The following is a 17500-nucleotide window of genomic DNA, read 5'->3' on the forward strand; positions in this document are numbered from 1 at the left end:
TTGGCCTCCATGGAGAGGATGATAATTCAAGATTCCCAAACACAGCCAGGCTTGCAGGCTCAGAGGCCCCAAGTGCTTTGTGCCTGCCTTTTGGGAAAGCCCAAGGTTTATTCTAATTTGTGTGACAGATGGCATGCAGAGAAGCGGGTCAGAGTCCTTCTGCAAGTGCCACTTGCCCCAGCAAAGTGGGGACACCAGAGGATACAGAAGTTGCTGTCTGACCCCATCCCTGGTTCTGACCCTAGCACTGGCTCATTCCCACCTCAGCACAGGATGCAGTGGCAGAGGCACAGCCCAGGAAAGTGGTGTCTGTAGAGTATGGATCAACTCCTCAGGCTATGGAGTCCACCCAGAGAGGAGAGACCTCTGCCTATATGACAGCACAGAAGAGATCCCTGCCATACACACACACACAGGGGTGCCACCTCAAACCCAGCACCTTTCCAGCAGCACAGCACAGCTCCCTGTGGCTCCTGAGGGGCTCCAGGGCACGCTCCTGTGTGACACCTGTGCTCTGGTACAGGTAACCATAGGCTGGGCATGCCCCAGTCCATGCACCACCCACAGATCATTATTCCCTGGAAGGGCTTTCCCTTTGGCATGGCTGGGAACACCCTCTGTGGCAGGGGGTAGTGCTGCTGTCAAATGCAGACACATCTCTGCCTGAGACACACCAACCTTCTCCACACAAGGCTGCAGGGCTGCTTGGGCAGAGAGCATTATCTGACTCCTCTGCACCAGGCAGTGCTCTTTGCACAGCTGCCAGCTCTCAGTGGTGTCTGATGTCTGAGGCTGCTGTCGTTTATCAGCCTGGCAAAGAGATTTACCTCTGCTTTATGTGCTGGCAGGATATTTACTCCCAGAGGTTCTGCAGCAACCATGTCCAGTAGGGTATTTCTTTGACACTTTGCCCACTTATCTGTGATTACAGACCTGTGCTGGTCTTTGTTTTGCTTGTTTGGTCCTTCACCCAGCCAGGACCTGTGCCCTGATGGTACCAGCAGCTCTTGTGCATGTCCAGCACACAGCACAACACAGCCAGCACTAACTGGAGTGCTGAGGACTATTCTACAGTGCATGGCACTGTCACCCTGATTTTTTAAGATTTTTCTAAGCTTTCTGATGTTTACATTCTTGTATGTAACAAACTTTCTCACACACTTTATGTAAATAACTTATTGTTTTACATTCTTTTATAGAAAAGAAGAAATTTGATAAACTGTTTATCCAGTGTTTTTGGAGAGGTGGCACTGTCACCCTCCAATCCACTGTCACTTTTAGAAATCTATAAATATTAGAGTTAAAAATTTAAAAACTCTCTTTTACCTTGAAAAGAGCAGCATGTCCACGTCATAGTATTCCATGTCCTATAGTGAGGGAACAACTAACAGTAAGATCGCACCATTAGAAATCAAAGATGTGCAGTTTGAGGATTATAAAAAAAAGAAATCTGATTGAGCTTTCTCACACACACACTTTTTCCCAGCACAATACTCAATTTCACAAACTCTCTATTCCTGTACCCCAAGTCCTTACTACCAGTGTTACCACAGGCAGCAATTGTAAAGTGAGTTCCTAATTCTTGGCAAGAGGCTGGCAAAGTCCTGAAGCAAATGGCAAAATCTGCACTTATTCTTAAAATTCAGGATATCATTTCTCCTCTGAGCTGCACTACAGATCTCCTAGCCTGTCCCTACCACTACCTACAAAGCATTTTATGTGAAATGTTGCACATATGCTGGAAGTGGCTGGGTCAGCAAGGCCCAGAGTCTTGTGTTCACATCTGTGACCCAAGGGGGGAAATGCAGATTTCTCTCCAGGCTCCTCGGTGTGCTGGAGCCCACACGCTCCTCAGCTTAGACATGTCTCCTAAAGCTTCATCAATGGAATTTTGCAGCATTATCTCTCTGCTCGTGTATCAATACGTGTCCAGACAATTTCTTTGGACCACACAGCCTCTAGGTTAAGAAGCAAGAAGCTGATAAGGCCAGCAGGCAAGGAGGACAGCGTGCTGACCCTTGCCAGGGTAGCCATTCCTTCTCGGGAGATAAGTGTCCCCCAGTCCACAGTGGGCCTCTGGAGTGACCAATGAGTGTGGACAGCCACCAAGGCCCTCTCCCCCTTCCCCTTTATAACCAGGGCTGCCAGGGGGGGACCCCAAACCTGCTCTGAGCGGTCACTGCAAGGGGACAGAGCCAGCAGCTCCTGCACAATGACGCTGACCCAAGCTGAGAAAGCCGCCGTGGTCACCATCTGGGCCAAGGTGGCCACCCAGGCTGATGCCATTGGGGCAGAGTCACTGGAGAGGTAAGGCCCCTCCAAAGAGGGCTTTGCTGTTGGGATGCATCTCATGTAGAACCTGGGAGAGTGAGAGCACGCTGGGACCGGGGAGACTTGATGAAGAGTTGTGCTGTTTGATGTGTAATCTTCAGGAGTTATATCTGTGCTATTAAATGCTTCACAATCTAGCAGTAAACCATTATTTTTTAACAATTTAATAGGTTTATTTTTTCTTTATAGCCATACAGAAGAATTCATAGCCAGAAGCACTGGTGAGGATTTCAAAGCCATTCATACTCGGTGTCCTAAACACCATTATCCCTGTTAGGGGATAAACTTGAAGTGGTTTATTGTACAAATGATGCACTTTCTCTTACAGTTTTTATGCATTAAGAGAATAGCTGTCCACTAAATTCACTCAGTTTTCATTGTTCCAGTTGTTAGGTAACAAACTGTTAGGAAACAAAACAGCTGGACCCCCTGCATGAAGCATGGCACAGTAATTCAAAGTCCATACCAATTAAACAGGATGGCATAAAAGGGTCTGGAAATTATCAGACATTTTTATGTTATTCAAAGTGATTTAAATGCTCTTCACAGCTCAGTATAAAGTACTGTGATCCTCCTTTCAGGATTCTGAGTACCATTCAAATAAATTCTTGTTTTGTCATTTTTGTTTGAAGGTCCTGGAAACTTCGTTATAATATAATACAAGGAAATTTGGTGACAAGCTGCGACTTTTATTTATTAAAACAAAACCAAACAAAACCAAACATATAACTACATTAAGTTTTTAACAAGTTTTAACACTTAATTCTTCTCTAGTACATACAGATAAACCTGCTGTCTCATCTGCATGTGCTGCAGAAGGTTCACACTGCACTTGTTCTGAGGTTTTACCACCTCTTACCATTTTTCTGCTGACCCTGTTCCTCATGTTCTCCACCAGGCTTTTCTTCAGCTACCCCCCGACAAAAACCTACTTCCCTCACTTTGATCTGAGCCAGGGCTCAGCTCAGCTCCGTGGCCATGGCTCCAAGGTGATGAGTGCCATCGGGGAGGCCGTGAAGAACATCGATGACATCCGCAAGGCTTTGGCCAAGCTCAGCGAGCTGCACGCTTACATCCTCAGGGTGGACCCCGTGAACTTCAAGGTGAGTGAGCACAGAGGCTTTCAGGGGTGGAAAGGTGGCCCTGCCATCACAAAGGTGGTCCTGCCATCACAAAATTACAGACCACAGGTCATGTGGGCTAAGGGCAGCTTGATCCCTGACTGTGCTGGTTTCTCATATGATTTTTAACCTGAGATTGAGTCTTTTCTGGCCCAGTGCAGGGAAAGAACTCCTGAGGGAGCTCCTGTGGTTTGTGTTAGGCAGACTCAAATCTGCTGGTTTTGCTGTAATTCATGAATCTGCTTCACACATCAAGCTACATCACCTGTCTTGAACAAAGTTTTGATAAATTATAAGCAGTCCCACTTTGTTGCACTTGAGGAAGGAAAGGACACATGGGAGAGAGAGGGGGATCAAGCAGTGCCTTTTGCCCTATAAAAAAGACAACTGTGCTTCTTCACTGCCATCTCAGGCAGCAGCACTGCCTGGCTGGGACATGTAGCTGTCATTCCCAGGCACACTGGGCCCAAGGTCCATTGCAGACCCCTACACTGATACCTGGCACTCACTGTGATGGATTTCATGCTGCTTTCCCTTACAGCTGCTTTCCCACTGTATCCTGTGCTCCGTGGCTGCCCACTACCCCAGTGACTTCACCCCAGAAGTTCATGCTGCGTGGGACAAGTTCCTGGCCAGTATTTCCTCTGTTCTGACGGAGAAGTACAGATAAATCACCTCAACAGAGGGTGAGGGAGGCCCATCCACAGCCCAGCCCTGCTGCCAGGCTCTGGGATATCACCCTTTCCTGGGCAGCTCTTTAAATCCCTGCTGCAGGGGCTCAGTCACCTGCAAAACCCAATAAACAATTCAAATGTGAGCTATGGTCTCTGTGCTTTCTTCTCAGTATGTTGTGCCCACACCTGACTGTTCAGGCAGGGGTGTTCTGGAATGTCTACACAAAATGGAGGGGGAAATATTAAACTTTATAAACTCATGTACTAATTCACAGATTAATGAACTCATACTAATTCATGTGCCAGTTCAGTGGGGATAACAAAACATTCAGTGGGAGCAACGTAGCATTGAGCAGAAGCCCAGGACAGGCTGGAGGGACTTTAAATCCCTGCTGCAGGGGCTCAGTCATCTGCAAAACCCAATAAATAATTCAAATGTGAGCTATGGTCTCTGTGCTTTCTTCTCAGTATGTTGTGCCCACACCTGACTGTTCAGGCAGGGGTGTTCTGAAATGTATACAAAATATGGAGGGGGAATATTAAACTTTATAAACTCATGTACTAATTCATATACTAATGAACATTCATGTGCCAATTCAGTGGGGATAACGTAACATATAACAAACATAACATAACATAACATAACATAACATAACATAACATAACATAACATAACATAACATAACATAACATAACATAAACATTCAGTGGGAGCAACATAACATTGAGCAGAAGCCCAGAATGGGCTGAAGCCCTGTGACTGCAGCTGCTCACCAAGGTATATCCATCACAGTCTGTCTCCAGACTGACCAGCAAAGTCTTTTACCTGCTAGGACCCATCCAAAACCCATCCCAGCCTGTTGGAACAAACCTGCATTGCAATGCAGGGCATTGTCCTCTCCTTGTGCCTCTCTCCATGGAGTAGGGGTGTGGTATCTGATGTGTCTCTTCTGTGGGATAACCCCACTGTGCAGCCACTGCACCCCAGCTGCCCACTCACCTCAATGGGAGGAGGTGAAGGGCAAAGGAAGATAAAAGCAATAAAAATTGGGGGTCAAGATCAAATAAACACACAGAAATAATTGTTTAGTAAGTGAAGACTAAGTGGAAGCACAGGGAATAAAACAAAACAGGGGATGCAAAGGCACTCACCACATCCCACAGGTAGGCTGATGTTCAGCCAGTTCATGAGCAAAAACCATAAATAACCCCCCTAAAACTCCCTCAGACCCCTTCTTTTCCCTTTGATTGCTGAGCATGGTGTTATATGGTATGAAATAACTCTTTGATTAGTTGGGCCTATCTGCCTGGCTGTGTCCTCTCCCAGCACCTCAAAATCTATTCCCTGGGTGGGGGCAGAGTGAGAAGCAGGGACAGTCTTGATGCTGTGCAAATGCTGCTCACACAAAATCTGGAACATCAGCCTTTTACTGGGGCAGTCTGGCCAAAAACCTGAAGCACAGGACCATGTCAGCTCCTGTCTCAGAGACTTGTGGCATGAAACAGTGGGGGCAAAGCCTTCAGCCTGCTCTGATGGCCACCCTGAGCCAGCACTGCACGTGGCAGTCCTCATCTCATCCCTGGGATTCAGGGACTGTGTTTGGGCATGGGGGAGAAATGTGATGTTGTCACTATAGGACATGAAAGAACACAAGCTCACCACCGTTCTCAAGGTGAAGGAAAAAAGGGAAGTTCATTTTCTGACTCCAATATTTATAGTTCTACAAAAGTGACAGCGGATTGGAGGGTGACAGTGCCACCTCTCCAATGACACTGGACGAACCAACAGTCCATCAACTCTCTCCTCTTGCATAAAGGAATGCAAAACAATGAGTTATTTACAGAAAGTGTGTGAGAAAGTTCACTACAAGAATGTCAACATCAGAAGGCTTAGAAAAAACCAGGGTGACATGATGTGGAAGCTCTCAGGCCATCAAATGGCTCCAAACATCTAAATGTCACCACAGCAGCTTTTAAAGCATTCTGTATCCACTGGTGTCAGGTAACCTGGAGGTTTAAATCCCTGACTTATGTGCCAGGTCAGCATCTGTTGTGTCCCTTACCCTGTGTTTGCACCAACTCCTTCCTGCAGAGGCTGACAGAAGGGTGTGAGAGTCAGAGGAAATGGCCTCAGGTTGTGCCAGGAGAGGCTTAGGTTGGATATTAGGAAAAATTTCTCCACTGGAAGCCTTGTCAGGCACTGGCACAGGCTGTCCAGGGCAGTGGTGGAGTCCCTGTCCCTGGAGGGATTTAGCAGATGTGTAGATGTGACTCCTGGGGACCTGGTTTAGTGCTGGCCTTGGCAGCGCTGGGGGAATGGTTGGGCTCAAGGATCCTAGACACCTTTTCCAACATGAATAATTTGATTATTCTAACATTCTGTTATTGTATGACCAGACACCATGGGGTCTGAGGGATTTCCCAGCATTTATGGGAAGAGGCAGGAGCACACATTGGGGTGGGAAGGAGTCCAAGAATGACAAGCATCACAGGATGGACTTTGGGAAGACTGTGAACCCAAAGAGAAGGCTGTTCCCTGCCTGGAATTCTCTGGGAAGGCCTGTCCATGGCCCCTACTCAGAGACCATGGGGCTCTTGGGGCAGAGAGGGGCTGGATGTGCCAAAGTCTGGAGGGGACATGGGACACTTGTGGGACCTACCCCAACACCCACAGAGCCAAGGAGGACCCCGGCCCATCCATGGAGAATAATGGATCACACTAACAGGTTTGAGGACGTGCCAGCCAGGGTGGACAAGGCTGTGGCACCCCTGGGACACGCCTGGGGCTGCTGCTGTCCACAAGGCAGCCTGGTAAGGTGCTGCCCCCTGCCCCATTGTGGTGTTGGGCTGGTGCAGTGGGGCAGGACAGGCCGCTGGGGCCCCCAGGGGCCTCCTCAGGGCAGGGCCCCCCCCGAGGCATCTGGGGCCCCCCAGGCAGTGCTGCAGCCGCTCCCAGGGCCCGGCCATCCCCCCGCCCCTCAGTGTGATAAGATAAGGCTGGGTGGAGGTGCCAGCAGCTATAAAAGGCGTCCCTGCAGTGCAGCTGCCACCAATCCCTGGCCACTCCTGCAGCCGCCACCATGCTGACCGCCGAGGACAAGAAGCTGATCCAGCAGATGTGGGGCAAGCTGGGCGGCGCCGAGGAGGAAATCGGAGCCGAGGCCCTGACGAGGTACAGACCTGGGGACCCCATGGGACAGGGGACAAGAGGGTGGGAGCCCCACGGAGGGGCCGGAGTGGTGGGGCCAGCTGGGATCAGCACCACTGACTGTCCCACTCTGCCAGGATGTTCTGCTCCTACCCCCCGACCAAGACCTACTTCCCCCACTTCGACCTGTCCCCGGGCTCTGACCAGGTCCGTGGCCATGGCAAGAAGGTGGTGGCTGCCCTGAGCACTGCCATCAAGAACATAGACAACCTCAGCCAGGCTCTGTCTGAGCTCAGCAACCTGCACGCCTACAACCTGCGTGTGGACCCCGTCAACTTCAAGGCAGGCAGGGGGAACGGGAGATGGGGAATGGGGAATGGGGAACGGGGAACGGGGAATGGGGACAGGGATCAGAATGGGGGGACAGGGAGCAGGGGAATGGGGAATGGGGAATGGGGAATGGGGAATGGGGACAGGGATCAGAATGGGGGGACAGGGAGCAGGGGAATGGGGAATGGGGAATGGGGACAGGGATCAGAATGGGGGGACAGGAAGCAGGGGATGCGGAATGGGGACTGAGGGACAGGGAATGGGGCACAGGGATCGGGATGGGAGCCGGCAGATGGAAGACAGGGGATGCGAGAGGGTGGACAGCAGGGGATGGGGTACACGGGTGTGGGACAGGGATGGGGACATTGGTGCTAAGCCCCGTTTTTCCTTGCAGTTCCTGTCGCAGTGCTTGCAGGTGGCGCTGGCTACCCGCCTGGGTAAGGACTACAGCCCCGAGGTGCACTCTGCCGTCGACAAGTTCATGTCGGCCGTGGCCAGCGTGCTGGCTGAGAAGTACAGATAAGCTGTCAGCCGTGCCTGTGTACCATCAATAAAAAAAAAATATTCTTTTGCTGCAGCAACGCCTCCGTTTGTGCCGGGGCCGGGGGCTGGGCTGGGCTGGGCTGGGCTGGGCTGGACTGGATGGAGGGCATGGGGCTGCGGGTGTGATGGATGAGGTACGGGAAGGGCAGCACCAGCCCTGGGCTCCCTGGGTGTCCCCAGGGCCCTGCTGGCTTCCAGTCCTCCCCAGCACGGGATGCAGCTGATGGCAGCACCCAGGGAATGCAGCTGTGCCTGCAATTCTCCAGGGAGCAGGGCAAAGCCTGCACCGAGACAAATGTGATCCTTGCATTCCCCTGAAGGATTCCTGGGGGGTGTAGGATAAATCCTGCCTGTCTCCATCTATCAAGATGGCTTTTTAAGGCTTTATTAGGAGTGCTACAGGAGCTAAGTGCTTGCATGAGCTCCAGAAGCAATCTGAGAATTTATGGAGTGAAAAAAGTCCACCGCAGACCATTAAGCACAAAGAGTGTTCTGGGACTCAAGCTCCTGAACCACAAATCCCAGTCAAGTGCCAGGGAAGAACCTCCACACCTGCCTCAGGTGTCTGCTCGTCCCCTGGGACCTGGGCAGGGTAGGAATGGGATGGGCAAAGCTGCAGTCCAGTATAGGAACACTGGTTTCAGGATTTTGGAGCCTGAATTTTAAAAGAATCAGTGATCACTGGTGGAGGGCTACGAGATACTATATTAGCCCTGGGTTTGCTCTGTGCTGTGACACCAGAAGGAAGAGATAAGATCCTGCAGGAGAGAGGTGCCTGAGCGTCCAGGTGTGGGCAGGTGGGGGCATGCAGGGACCCTGCCTGCTCACAAACAGGCCTGGCAGTCCCTGAACGCAGCAGCACCTGCAGGTGAACCCGCAGCACTCCAAACACATCCCAGTCCACATCCCAGTGGGCACGTGTGCATTTGCACCTGTTTGTTTTTGTGCCACCGGTCTGAAGGGCTCTGCTGCCTTGGCAGCTCTCCCCACGCACACACATGCAGCAGACACTGCCCTGCTGCTGCTGCTGCTGTTTCCCAGAAAATCAGCCCCCCCTGCCCTCCCTCCCCACTCTGAAGCAGTGCCAGACCGAGCTAATCTGCCCCAAACACAAATGATAAGAACCTCAGCCGTGGAGGAAACACGGGTGTGAGCTGTCACTGCCAGTCTGCGCCACCTGCCGAACCCACTGCGAGCTCTGCGAGCCCCCTCACCCTCCCTGCCTTCCTCACCACCCTCATCTTCCTTGCCCTTGTTACATTCCTCATCATGTGGAGCACACAGGGCTCACCACAGACATCAGTGATCCCTGGTATCTTCCCAAAGCTCTTGCAGCAGTGCCCAGTGCTGATCCCATGGCTCCAGAGCAGCAGGGCCAGCACAAACAGGGCAGGACAGGGGGCTGGGGCAGGGCAGCTCCGGGCTCTGCTGGCCTGACAGTGGCTCAGGGAGCAGGGGCTGCAGAGGACACACACTGTGGGGTGGTGTGGGGTACACGGGTGTGGGGTGTGCTGGGGAACCAGAGCAGGGAGTGCAGTGGGGCAGCCGTGCTGGACAGCACAAGGACGTGCAGGTGGCAGCTGGCAGTGCGTGGAGGGGCAGTGTGTGTCCTGGGGCAGCTCGGGGTGTGTGTGCAGGCTGGTGGATGGTCAGGCTGTGCATGCAGGTGCACACGGGGCTGTGTGGGGGTGTGGGGCACAGACTCCCCCACGCTGCTGTGCCAACACCTGGCCAGAACACATCCAGGCTGTGCCAGTCCCATGCCAAGGGACACACACGGGCTCCTCCGCCGGTGCCAGTGCAGACCCTAACAACAACCCATGGCAGCCCGGGCACTCCAACCGCATCCTAACTCCAAGCCTAACTCTAAATGTGTCCGCGGGGCAGAGACCACCCACCCGCTCTGGGACAAGCCCTGACCTTAACCCCGAGCCGGCGCCCCGAGGCAGAGCCGCCCGCCGGTGCCGGTGCGGTGCCAGTGCCGGTGCCAGTCGGGGCTGGTGCCAGTGCCGGTGCCGGTGCCAGTCGGGGCTGGTGCCAGTGCCGGTGCCGGTGCCGGTGCCCGGCAGAGCGGAGCGGGGCGGGGCAGGGCAGGGCAGGGCGGCCCCTCCTGGCCGGGCTCCAGCAGCCCCGGGCCGGGCGGAGCCCCAGCACCGCATATAAGGGCGGCGGCGGGCAGCGGGGACACCCGTGCTGGCGCTGCCGACTCGGAGGTGACACCATGGTGCTGTCCGCCGCAGACAAGACCAACGTCAAGGGCGTTTTCGCCAAAATCGGCGGCCAGGCCGACGAATATGGCGCCGATGCCCTGGAGAGGTATCGTGTGACCTTCTGTCTCTCGTCTCCAGCCCCGACTCCCTCGCATCTGCCCCCTCTTGTCCCCATCCTTTGCCACCCTGTCCCTGTCTCAGCTGTCTCTGAACCCCTCTGTTCTGCAGGATGTTCGCCACCTACCCCGCCACCAAGACCTACTTCCCCCACTTCGACCTAGGAAAGGGCTCTGCCCAGGTCAAGGGGCACGGCAAGAAGGTGGCGGGCGCCCTGGTGGAAGCTGTCAACCACATCGATGACCTCGCTGGTGCCCTCTCCAAGCTCAGCGACCTCCACGCCCAAAAACTCCGTGTGGACCCTGTCAACTTCAAAGTGAGTCTCTGGGGAGGGGTGACCAGCCCAGCTTCCCTCCTGCACCCCCTGGCTACTCCCTTCCCTCCTTCCCTTGCTCACCACATCGTTTTCCCTTCCAGCTGCTGGGCCAGTGCTTCCTGGTGGCAGTGGCCACCCGCAATCCCGGTCTGCTGACCCCAGAGGTGCACGCTTCCCTGGACAAGTTCCTGTGTGCCGTGGGCACCGTGCTGACTGCCAAGTACCGTTAAGGCGTGTGCTGTGGCCAGAGCTGGAGCCAACACCCCACCAGCCCTCCGACAGCCAGCAGTCAAATGTTCTGAAATAAAATCTCTTGCATTTGTGCTGCAGCCCCGGTGTCCTGCTCTGTGTGCTGCCCGCGGGAAGGGAGCGGGAGGGATGTGCTCTGGGGGTCTGGACTGGAGGTCTCCCCATCAGGTGGGTGCATGGAGGAAAAGGGCTCTGGTTTTGCTGTCCCTGAGAGGAGGCAGCATTTGGGCAAGACACTGCCTTGCTGCCATGGTAGGAAACAGAGCATTTCTGGGCACCAGTGCAGAGGAGAGACTCATGGATCTGGGGGTCCCACCAGAATTCCACGCTGGGATCCCCTCTTGCACCACCAGCCCCGTGCACCCTTGTTCAGGACAGAGCTAGAGGACATCTCCTCCTGAAGATCTACACTGGAGCACAGGGGCTCCTGGCACCAGTGACCCTCTGCCTGGTAGCAGAGTGGGAATAGCCTGAGGAGCTCCCTGTGCCAGGACATCTTTCCTTGCACACCCAGCACACTGGGTCTTCTTCTGCCTCCTCCAAATGGCCCATTGCTGGGTGTCACTGTGGAGGGACCCTGGGGAGCTGCAAGGGGAGCAGATGGGGCTCAGTCCAGATCCAGCAGTGTGGGGAGGTGTCAGGGCCCCACCAAAAAGGAGCCCAGGGGTTGTGCTGCTGTCTGCACCCCCCAGCCCTTATCACACCCCACAGCAGGGTGGCTGTGGTGGGGGCTGATAAAGGAAAGTGTGGGCTCTCCTCCAGCTGTGGGTGTGGTGGGAGACTGGGCAGCAGATAGTCCCAGGAGGCTACAACCTGCCAGGTGCTGAGTAAGGGCTGGGAGGTCCTCAGTGAGGAGGGGAAGGATCAAGGAAGCCCCAGGGTGGCTCACGAAGCCAGGAAAGGTTGCCACAGGCTCCTCTGATCCTTGGCACTGGCAAGGATAGCCTCTTCCATAATCCCATGGCCTCCAGACGCTGTCAGTGAATGCACAGAGACAGGAGAAACTCCAAAGAGAGGAGGAGGCCCTTCAGAGTCTCTTCTGCAAAGCACCACAGATGTCATGAGCCCACACACCCTCTGTTCCTGGGCACAGTGAGGAAGGGAGGAGAAAGCCAGTCAGGGCATCACTGGCCAATCTGATCCACCTTTATGGAGCAGGTGTTGGAGCAGGTTCCACCCTTCCAGCCAGGAACATCACCCAGGCAGAGCTGTAGGCACAACGTCCTGGGGATCTCATGGAGAACCAGGATATGGTGGGAACTCAGGGCACGCAGGTGTGCAAGGAGGTGTGAACTGCTGTGGAAAGCATTGGGAAGGGCCAGCATCAAATCCAGCACGGACTTGGACTCCTCCAAACCCAGCCACTGAGGGTCCTCATGGTCCCCAGCCTGGTGGGTACAGGAGAGAAGGTGTAAGAGCAGTGTGGGGACAATGTGTATGTGAGGGGTGAGAGCTGTTCCCAGCTTGCTTCAGCTTCTGACTGCTCCCGAGCCGTGCTGTGCCCTCAAGCAGGACACGTTGGGTGGCAGTGGCAGTGTCCTGCCTCTGCAGCACTTTGCCAGGGCTCTGCCTGGCCAGAGAACCGCCGGGCTCGTGTTGTCCCAGCCGTTTGTCCCTGCTGCCACAAGATGGGGACCTCCAGCCGTGGTGCTTTATCGGGGCCGGGCAGAGGGCTGGGAGCAGCAGGGCTGGGAGCAGCAGGGCTTCCAGCCAGCCCCAGGGCTTTGGGGACACTGGTGCCAGCTTGGAGGGGGTGCAGGACCCCTCCCCATCAGCCCTGCTGAGAGTTCCAGCCCCGAGCCCCCTGCTCTGGCTCAGAGCCCTGGGGTCCCCTCACTGGGCATCCCTTGGTGGCCGTGGCTGTGTGACACAGCCAGCCCCGTGGGACAGACACACTGACCACAGCTTGGCACTCCCTTGTCGGGGTCTCTCGCTGCTCAGAGTGACCCCGAGAAAAGTTCCAAAGTCTCTTTTCCCAGCCTGGCGCTTGAAGAAGGAGTCAGAGCCCTTCATTTCTCAGTCTCAGAGTTGTTTATTGTATCTTACCTATAAAAAATTTTCTCCTGTCCAGCCGAGGTCCACTCAGCACGACAGCCAGAGGCACTCTGCCTGCCCTGGGGCGGTATTATGTGTTTATGCTAAAAACTACATATACAATGTTTACAATAACTTTCCAATACCTATCACCTATGTTAGACAGTGAACTTCTACTCTAAACCAACCTGTAAGTGCCAACATCACAGCAGAAGATGGAGGCCAAGAAGAAGAAGGAGAAAGGCTGGACATGCCGCAATCCCTCCATCTTGCCTCCTGAACCTCCACACCAAAAACCCTAAAATCTACTTTTCCACCCCATGATAACTTCGCTAATGTTCTACTTGAACTGTTGTGGCCTGCAGATCTTCACACAAGGTTGGTAACTCGCTCCATGGGTCATAATCAAACCCACAGGGGCACTTTGGGCTCTGTGCCAGGGTCTCTGAGACCCCTGGCAGGGGTCTGGGCTGCTCAGGACAGCCAAAGGGATATCCTGGGTCCTGACACTCCCTGAGCTGCATCCCTGCCCATCAGCCACACAGCAGCCAAGCTCTGGAGCACAGCAGGTGAAATATTTACCTGGTGCTGGCCCAGGCTGGTTTTGCAGCTGGCATTGCTGCAGCTCCAGGGCTGAGGAGAGAGTTGGAGGCAACTCCTGCATGGCCACAGAAACAGCCCCAGGTGATGCTGAGGAGGAGGATTTGGGCACAAAGCCCTCAGATCCAGGCATGGCAGCGCTCAGGAAGCTGAACCACACCAGGCAGCTTCAGCAGAAGAAAGAGGATAAGTATCTCCAGGTCATGTCTGGTTTGATGTCTCCACTCTCTGCAGGCCTTCCTCAGCTCTCATTTATTCTTGATGGACAAAGCACCCAGGGTTCAGATACCCCCAGTGTTCTGTTCTGCGGTGACACCAAGGCAAGTGGCATCTCAGAGTTCATTCTTATTGAAAGAGGAGTCAACAACATCAGGAAATGAGCTTGATGGTAATGACTTACCCCACCACAGGACTTCCACCAGGCTCTTGAGGGGCTGCAAAGAGCATTGTCCAGATAGTTGGATTCTAATGTTATTATGTTGGCTATAGTCGTGTCCCTAAGGAGTGTGTCCTGGAGAGGGACACAGAAACACACACTCCTGGAGGAGGCCAAGCATCCATGGGGAGTTTAACGGGAATTTCCCATGAATTTTCTATCTTCCCAGTGGCAAGGGGAATCTAGAAAACAAGCAGTGGGAAGATAGAGAATTAATTCCTTGCTGGAAGCTGATCTTAGGAGACCAGTTGAGAGATCCTCTTGCTGGAATGAGGAGGGAAAACATCATGTGTTTTACAGACTGTTCTTATTATTTACAGACTGTGTTTTACAGACTGTTCTTTATGCATCCCATATTGGAATTCAATATGGCAATAGTGTAACCCATGAGTGGTGCAGCCAATAGGTCTTCTGCTTCTTTGCTGTGTGTTTGGACAGCCAGTCTTTCCTAAATGTCAGATTTTTCCTGCTGAAAAAAGATTTTTCCTCCCTGATTTGTCTGAATCCTTTTGAATTTTATGCCAGTGCTGGCAGCCTCTCCAGCTCAGGAACATCTGAGAACTTAATAAGGATGTTCTCCACTACAAAACAAGTTATTGATGACAGAACAGTAAATAATAATGGTAAACAAAGAACTGGAATCTGTCACGGAAGGAAAACAGACTCATCTGAAAGGATTCATTCTTGGCAAAGGCCATGACTATTACTCATCTCTTTCTTTGATTAAAAGTCCCACTGTTTGTTTTATTGTTGGTTTTTTTTTTTTTTACTTGAACCCAACTGGTTTGTAGTTCCTTGGTTTCCTCCTTTTATTTACCCTGCTAACAATAAGAGACACTAAGGTCTTGTCCCTGTGACCCCATTACCCCCTCCGTCTTTTCCCAGAGATATTGAATGTTTGGAGGTGGCTTCCATCAGTTTTTGAGGTGGAGGGGATTTTTTTCCTCAGGCAAGCAGTCTGAAAATAAGGAATGATTGAAATATACTTTAATTCAAGCTTTCTGGAATCCTCCCACCTCCTCCACTGGCTGTTTTGCCAGTGGTAAAAGGAAAAGTGGTGGAAGACAGAAAATAAGCATTGATTAGATTTTCACTACAGAGATGGAAATTGAATAGAAATGCAAAATCTTTCTTCCTGCTGGTTGCTCTGTCTTCCTACCACACAGCAACCACCTGGGAGATCTGATTTTGCTTGGAGCTGAGATGCAGGCAGTGCTCTGCTGGTGACATCAGTGCTTCCTCTCTCCTTGTGTTGTTTTTCTGCATTTTTCAGCAGCAGGAGATGCCATCTGGGGAGGGCCCAGCTTTGGTTGTGTTCCTCCAGCTCCCACACAAGCAGTAATAGCAATTCCAGAGGCTACATTCCTGCCTCTTACCTTCAGCATCTGCCTGTTGGCCTGCTGCTGCTCATGAATCTGCTCTACCTTTTATAAACCTGCTGATCCTATTTGTTTCCACAGCCTCCTGTGGCAGTGAGTTCCAGAAATTCATTCTCCCACCTGCTCCAAATAAAGTCCTTTTTATCCATTTTAAATCAATCCGCCAGACTGATCAATGGCCTCTAACTCTCATCAAGCACCAGGTCCACGTTCTCTTTATGATTTTGTAGGGCTGGCATGTTTTGCTGTCCAGAGAAAAATCCCAGCCTCCCCAAACCCCTTTGTATTGCAGCTACCCCATCCCCTTGATCTCAATTGTCCTGCTTAGGGCTGTAAATCCACAATGTTCTCACATCCTAAGATGTCCTGTTGCCATAGCACAAGAGGTGATGGTTTCAAACAAAGAGGTTTGATTTACATTAGATGTAGAGAAGAAGTTTTCACAGTGGAAGTGGTACAACATTGGCACAGGTTATTCAGAGATGTTGGGATGCCCCATCCCTGGAAACTTTCAATACCAGGGTTGGATGGGGCTCTGAGCAACCTGACCTAGTGCAAGCCATCCCTGTCCATGGCAGAGGGGATGAACTAGGCAACCTTTAAAAGTCCATTCCAACCCAAATTATGCCATGATTATAGGATTCCATGATCAGAGGCCAGACCTGCACAGATGTGGGTGCACCAAGCTGTTACACAACAGGCAGGAGATGTTCTCTCTGTTATTTTGCAAGCCCAAGCCCTTCCTGATGACACCACTGTATTTTTTTTTTTAATCTTCACATCAAGGCTACAATTTTGGCAAACCATCAGTGAGGACTCCAGCATCTTTTTCCTGAGCTGTAATAGCCAGTTTAAGTTCAGCCTCCCCTGTTTTAGATCACATTTCCCTATCCAGGTCACCCTCTTTATCTGCACTGAAAGGATTGACCTTCTGTTTTTCCTTTTGTGAGTAACACTGAGAGCTGCACATAGCAAAGTTCCACAGAGTACATCAAATATCCTTTCAGCAGCCTCCTGCAGTGATGGAGCATCATTTGACTTTTCTGTCTAAAGCTGAAACTGTGCAACTCCAACAGCAGAGTTTTGGTCCCTAATCCTGGGGTACATTCCTCATTATTCTCTTCCTTCCCCTGTCACAGTGACTTCAAGTCAAGCTGTTGGGTGGACACAATTCAATGAAGATCTAGCTGAAAATACTTAAAACAGAGTTTTCCAGTCAGTGACACTTTTTTTATGCCTTGCACTAGGATCAAACAGAGAGAGGGGAGCAGACTGTGCCAGCTCTGTGCTCTCCAGAGACCTTTGCACATGGCCAGGAGGATCCCAGCTATGGATTTATGGAAAGCAATACAGCAAAATGTGCATTGCAGCTGCTCATCCAGAAAGCTTTTAGACATCCCTCAATAGCTGAGCAGCTCAGTGCCTTTATTAATAGTAGAAATGTATTTATCAAAATTCATGGGTCAGCACTGTTAAAGCTCCATAAATCCAATTTGCACAGGCCACCATTATTTATTTTCCCAGGTTGTTGCCTCAAAGAGGGATACTTCCAGTATCTAATCCAGACTTCTCCACAGGCCTGTTTGAAACACTGTAGGAAACACTCTCCAGAACAGAGCCTTCCTCTTTTGTCTGAGTTCCTGATGTGAAGGGCTCTGTGTTCAGGACTCATGGACCACAGAGCAGGAATCAGAAGTGGTGAGCCCTGACCATCACAGGGACACCGACACCACTTCCAGAGCGTCACTGACTCAGACAGAAGCCCTGGCCCCAGCACAGCCACGGTCCCTGAGGCTGCAGCACTGACAGAACTCCCTGAGTGATTTTCTGAATCCTGGTGCCACACAGGATGGGGCAGATGCCACTGCAGCTGTACCTCCTGCCTGGCTGCAGGTCTCTGTGATGCACTGAGTGGGCAGGTGGAGGAAGCTTCAGCTTCTCCAGCTCCAGTTTCAGCTCCAGCCCTGCAGCCAAAGGAGACCCTCCCTGGCCCAAACTCACCCCTTTGGGGC

The 17500-nt window shown here is 52.3% G+C and overlaps 3 protein-coding genes across 3 annotated transcripts; all 3 read left to right on the forward strand.

Annotated features, from left to right (window-relative positions):
- The first annotated feature begins 2212 nt into the window (after positions 1-2212).
- LOC134426296 (hemoglobin subunit pi) lies at positions 2213-4212 on the forward strand. The gene is made up of 3 exons (XM_063171183.1): positions 2213-2307; positions 3230-3434; positions 3994-4212. The coding sequence occupies exons 1-3, from the start codon at positions 2213-2215 to the stop codon at positions 4120-4122; spliced, it is 429 nt and encodes a 142-aa protein (XP_063027253.1). The 3' UTR covers positions 4123-4212.
- Positions 4213-7143: 2931 nt separating this feature from the next.
- Positions 7144-8181, forward strand: LOC134426297 (hemoglobin subunit alpha-D). Its single transcript, XM_063171184.1, has 3 exons — positions 7144-7298; positions 7412-7616; positions 7999-8181. The coding sequence occupies exons 1-3, from the start codon at positions 7207-7209 to the stop codon at positions 8125-8127; spliced, it is 426 nt and encodes a 141-aa protein (XP_063027254.1). The 5' UTR covers positions 7144-7206; the 3' UTR covers positions 8128-8181.
- Positions 8182-10302: 2121 nt separating this feature from the next.
- Positions 10303-11119, forward strand: LOC134426298 (hemoglobin subunit alpha-A). Its single transcript, XM_063171185.1, has 3 exons — positions 10303-10463; positions 10586-10790; positions 10892-11119. Exons 1-3 carry the CDS (start codon positions 10369-10371, stop codon positions 11018-11020), a joined length of 429 nt encoding a protein of 142 aa, XP_063027255.1. The 5' UTR covers positions 10303-10368; the 3' UTR covers positions 11021-11119.
- The last annotated feature ends 6381 nt before the right edge of the window (positions 11120-17500 follow it).

This window comes from Melospiza melodia, chromosome 18 (assembly GCF_035770615.1).
Source record: "Melospiza melodia melodia isolate bMelMel2 chromosome 18, bMelMel2.pri, whole genome shotgun sequence".
In the NCBI taxonomy this organism is placed as follows: Eukaryota; Metazoa; Chordata; class Aves; order Passeriformes; family Passerellidae; genus Melospiza; species Melospiza melodia.

Bases quoted from the DNA above. Each gene is read 5' to 3' on its own strand.
- LOC134426296 (XM_063171183.1), top strand. From the start codon at position 2,213: ATGACGCTGACCCAAGCTGAGAAAGCCGCCGTGGTCACCATCTGGGCC. The intron at 2,308-3,229 runs GTAAGGCCCCTC...GTTCTCCACCAG, and splicing joins GGGGCAGAGTCACTGGAGAG to GCTTTTCTTCAGCTACCCCC. The intron at 3,435-3,993 runs GTGAGTGAGCAC...TTTCCCTTACAG, and splicing joins TGGACCCCGTGAACTTCAAG to CTGCTTTCCCACTGTATCCT.
- LOC134426298 (XM_063171185.1), top strand. From the start codon at position 10,369: ATGGTGCTGTCCGCCGCAGACAAGACCAACGTCAAGGGCGTTTTCGCC. The intron at 10,464-10,585 runs GTATCGTGTGAC...TCTGTTCTGCAG, and splicing joins GGCGCCGATGCCCTGGAGAG to GATGTTCGCCACCTACCCCG. The intron at 10,791-10,891 runs GTGAGTCTCTGG...TTTCCCTTCCAG, and splicing joins TGGACCCTGTCAACTTCAAA to CTGCTGGGCCAGTGCTTCCT.
- LOC134426297 (XM_063171184.1), top strand. From the start codon at position 7,207: ATGCTGACCGCCGAGGACAAGAAGCTGATCCAGCAGATGTGGGGCAAG. The intron at 7,299-7,411 runs GTACAGACCTGG...CCACTCTGCCAG, and splicing joins GGAGCCGAGGCCCTGACGAG to GATGTTCTGCTCCTACCCCC. The intron at 7,617-7,998 runs GCAGGCAGGGGG...TTTTCCTTGCAG, and splicing joins TGGACCCCGTCAACTTCAAG to TTCCTGTCGCAGTGCTTGCA.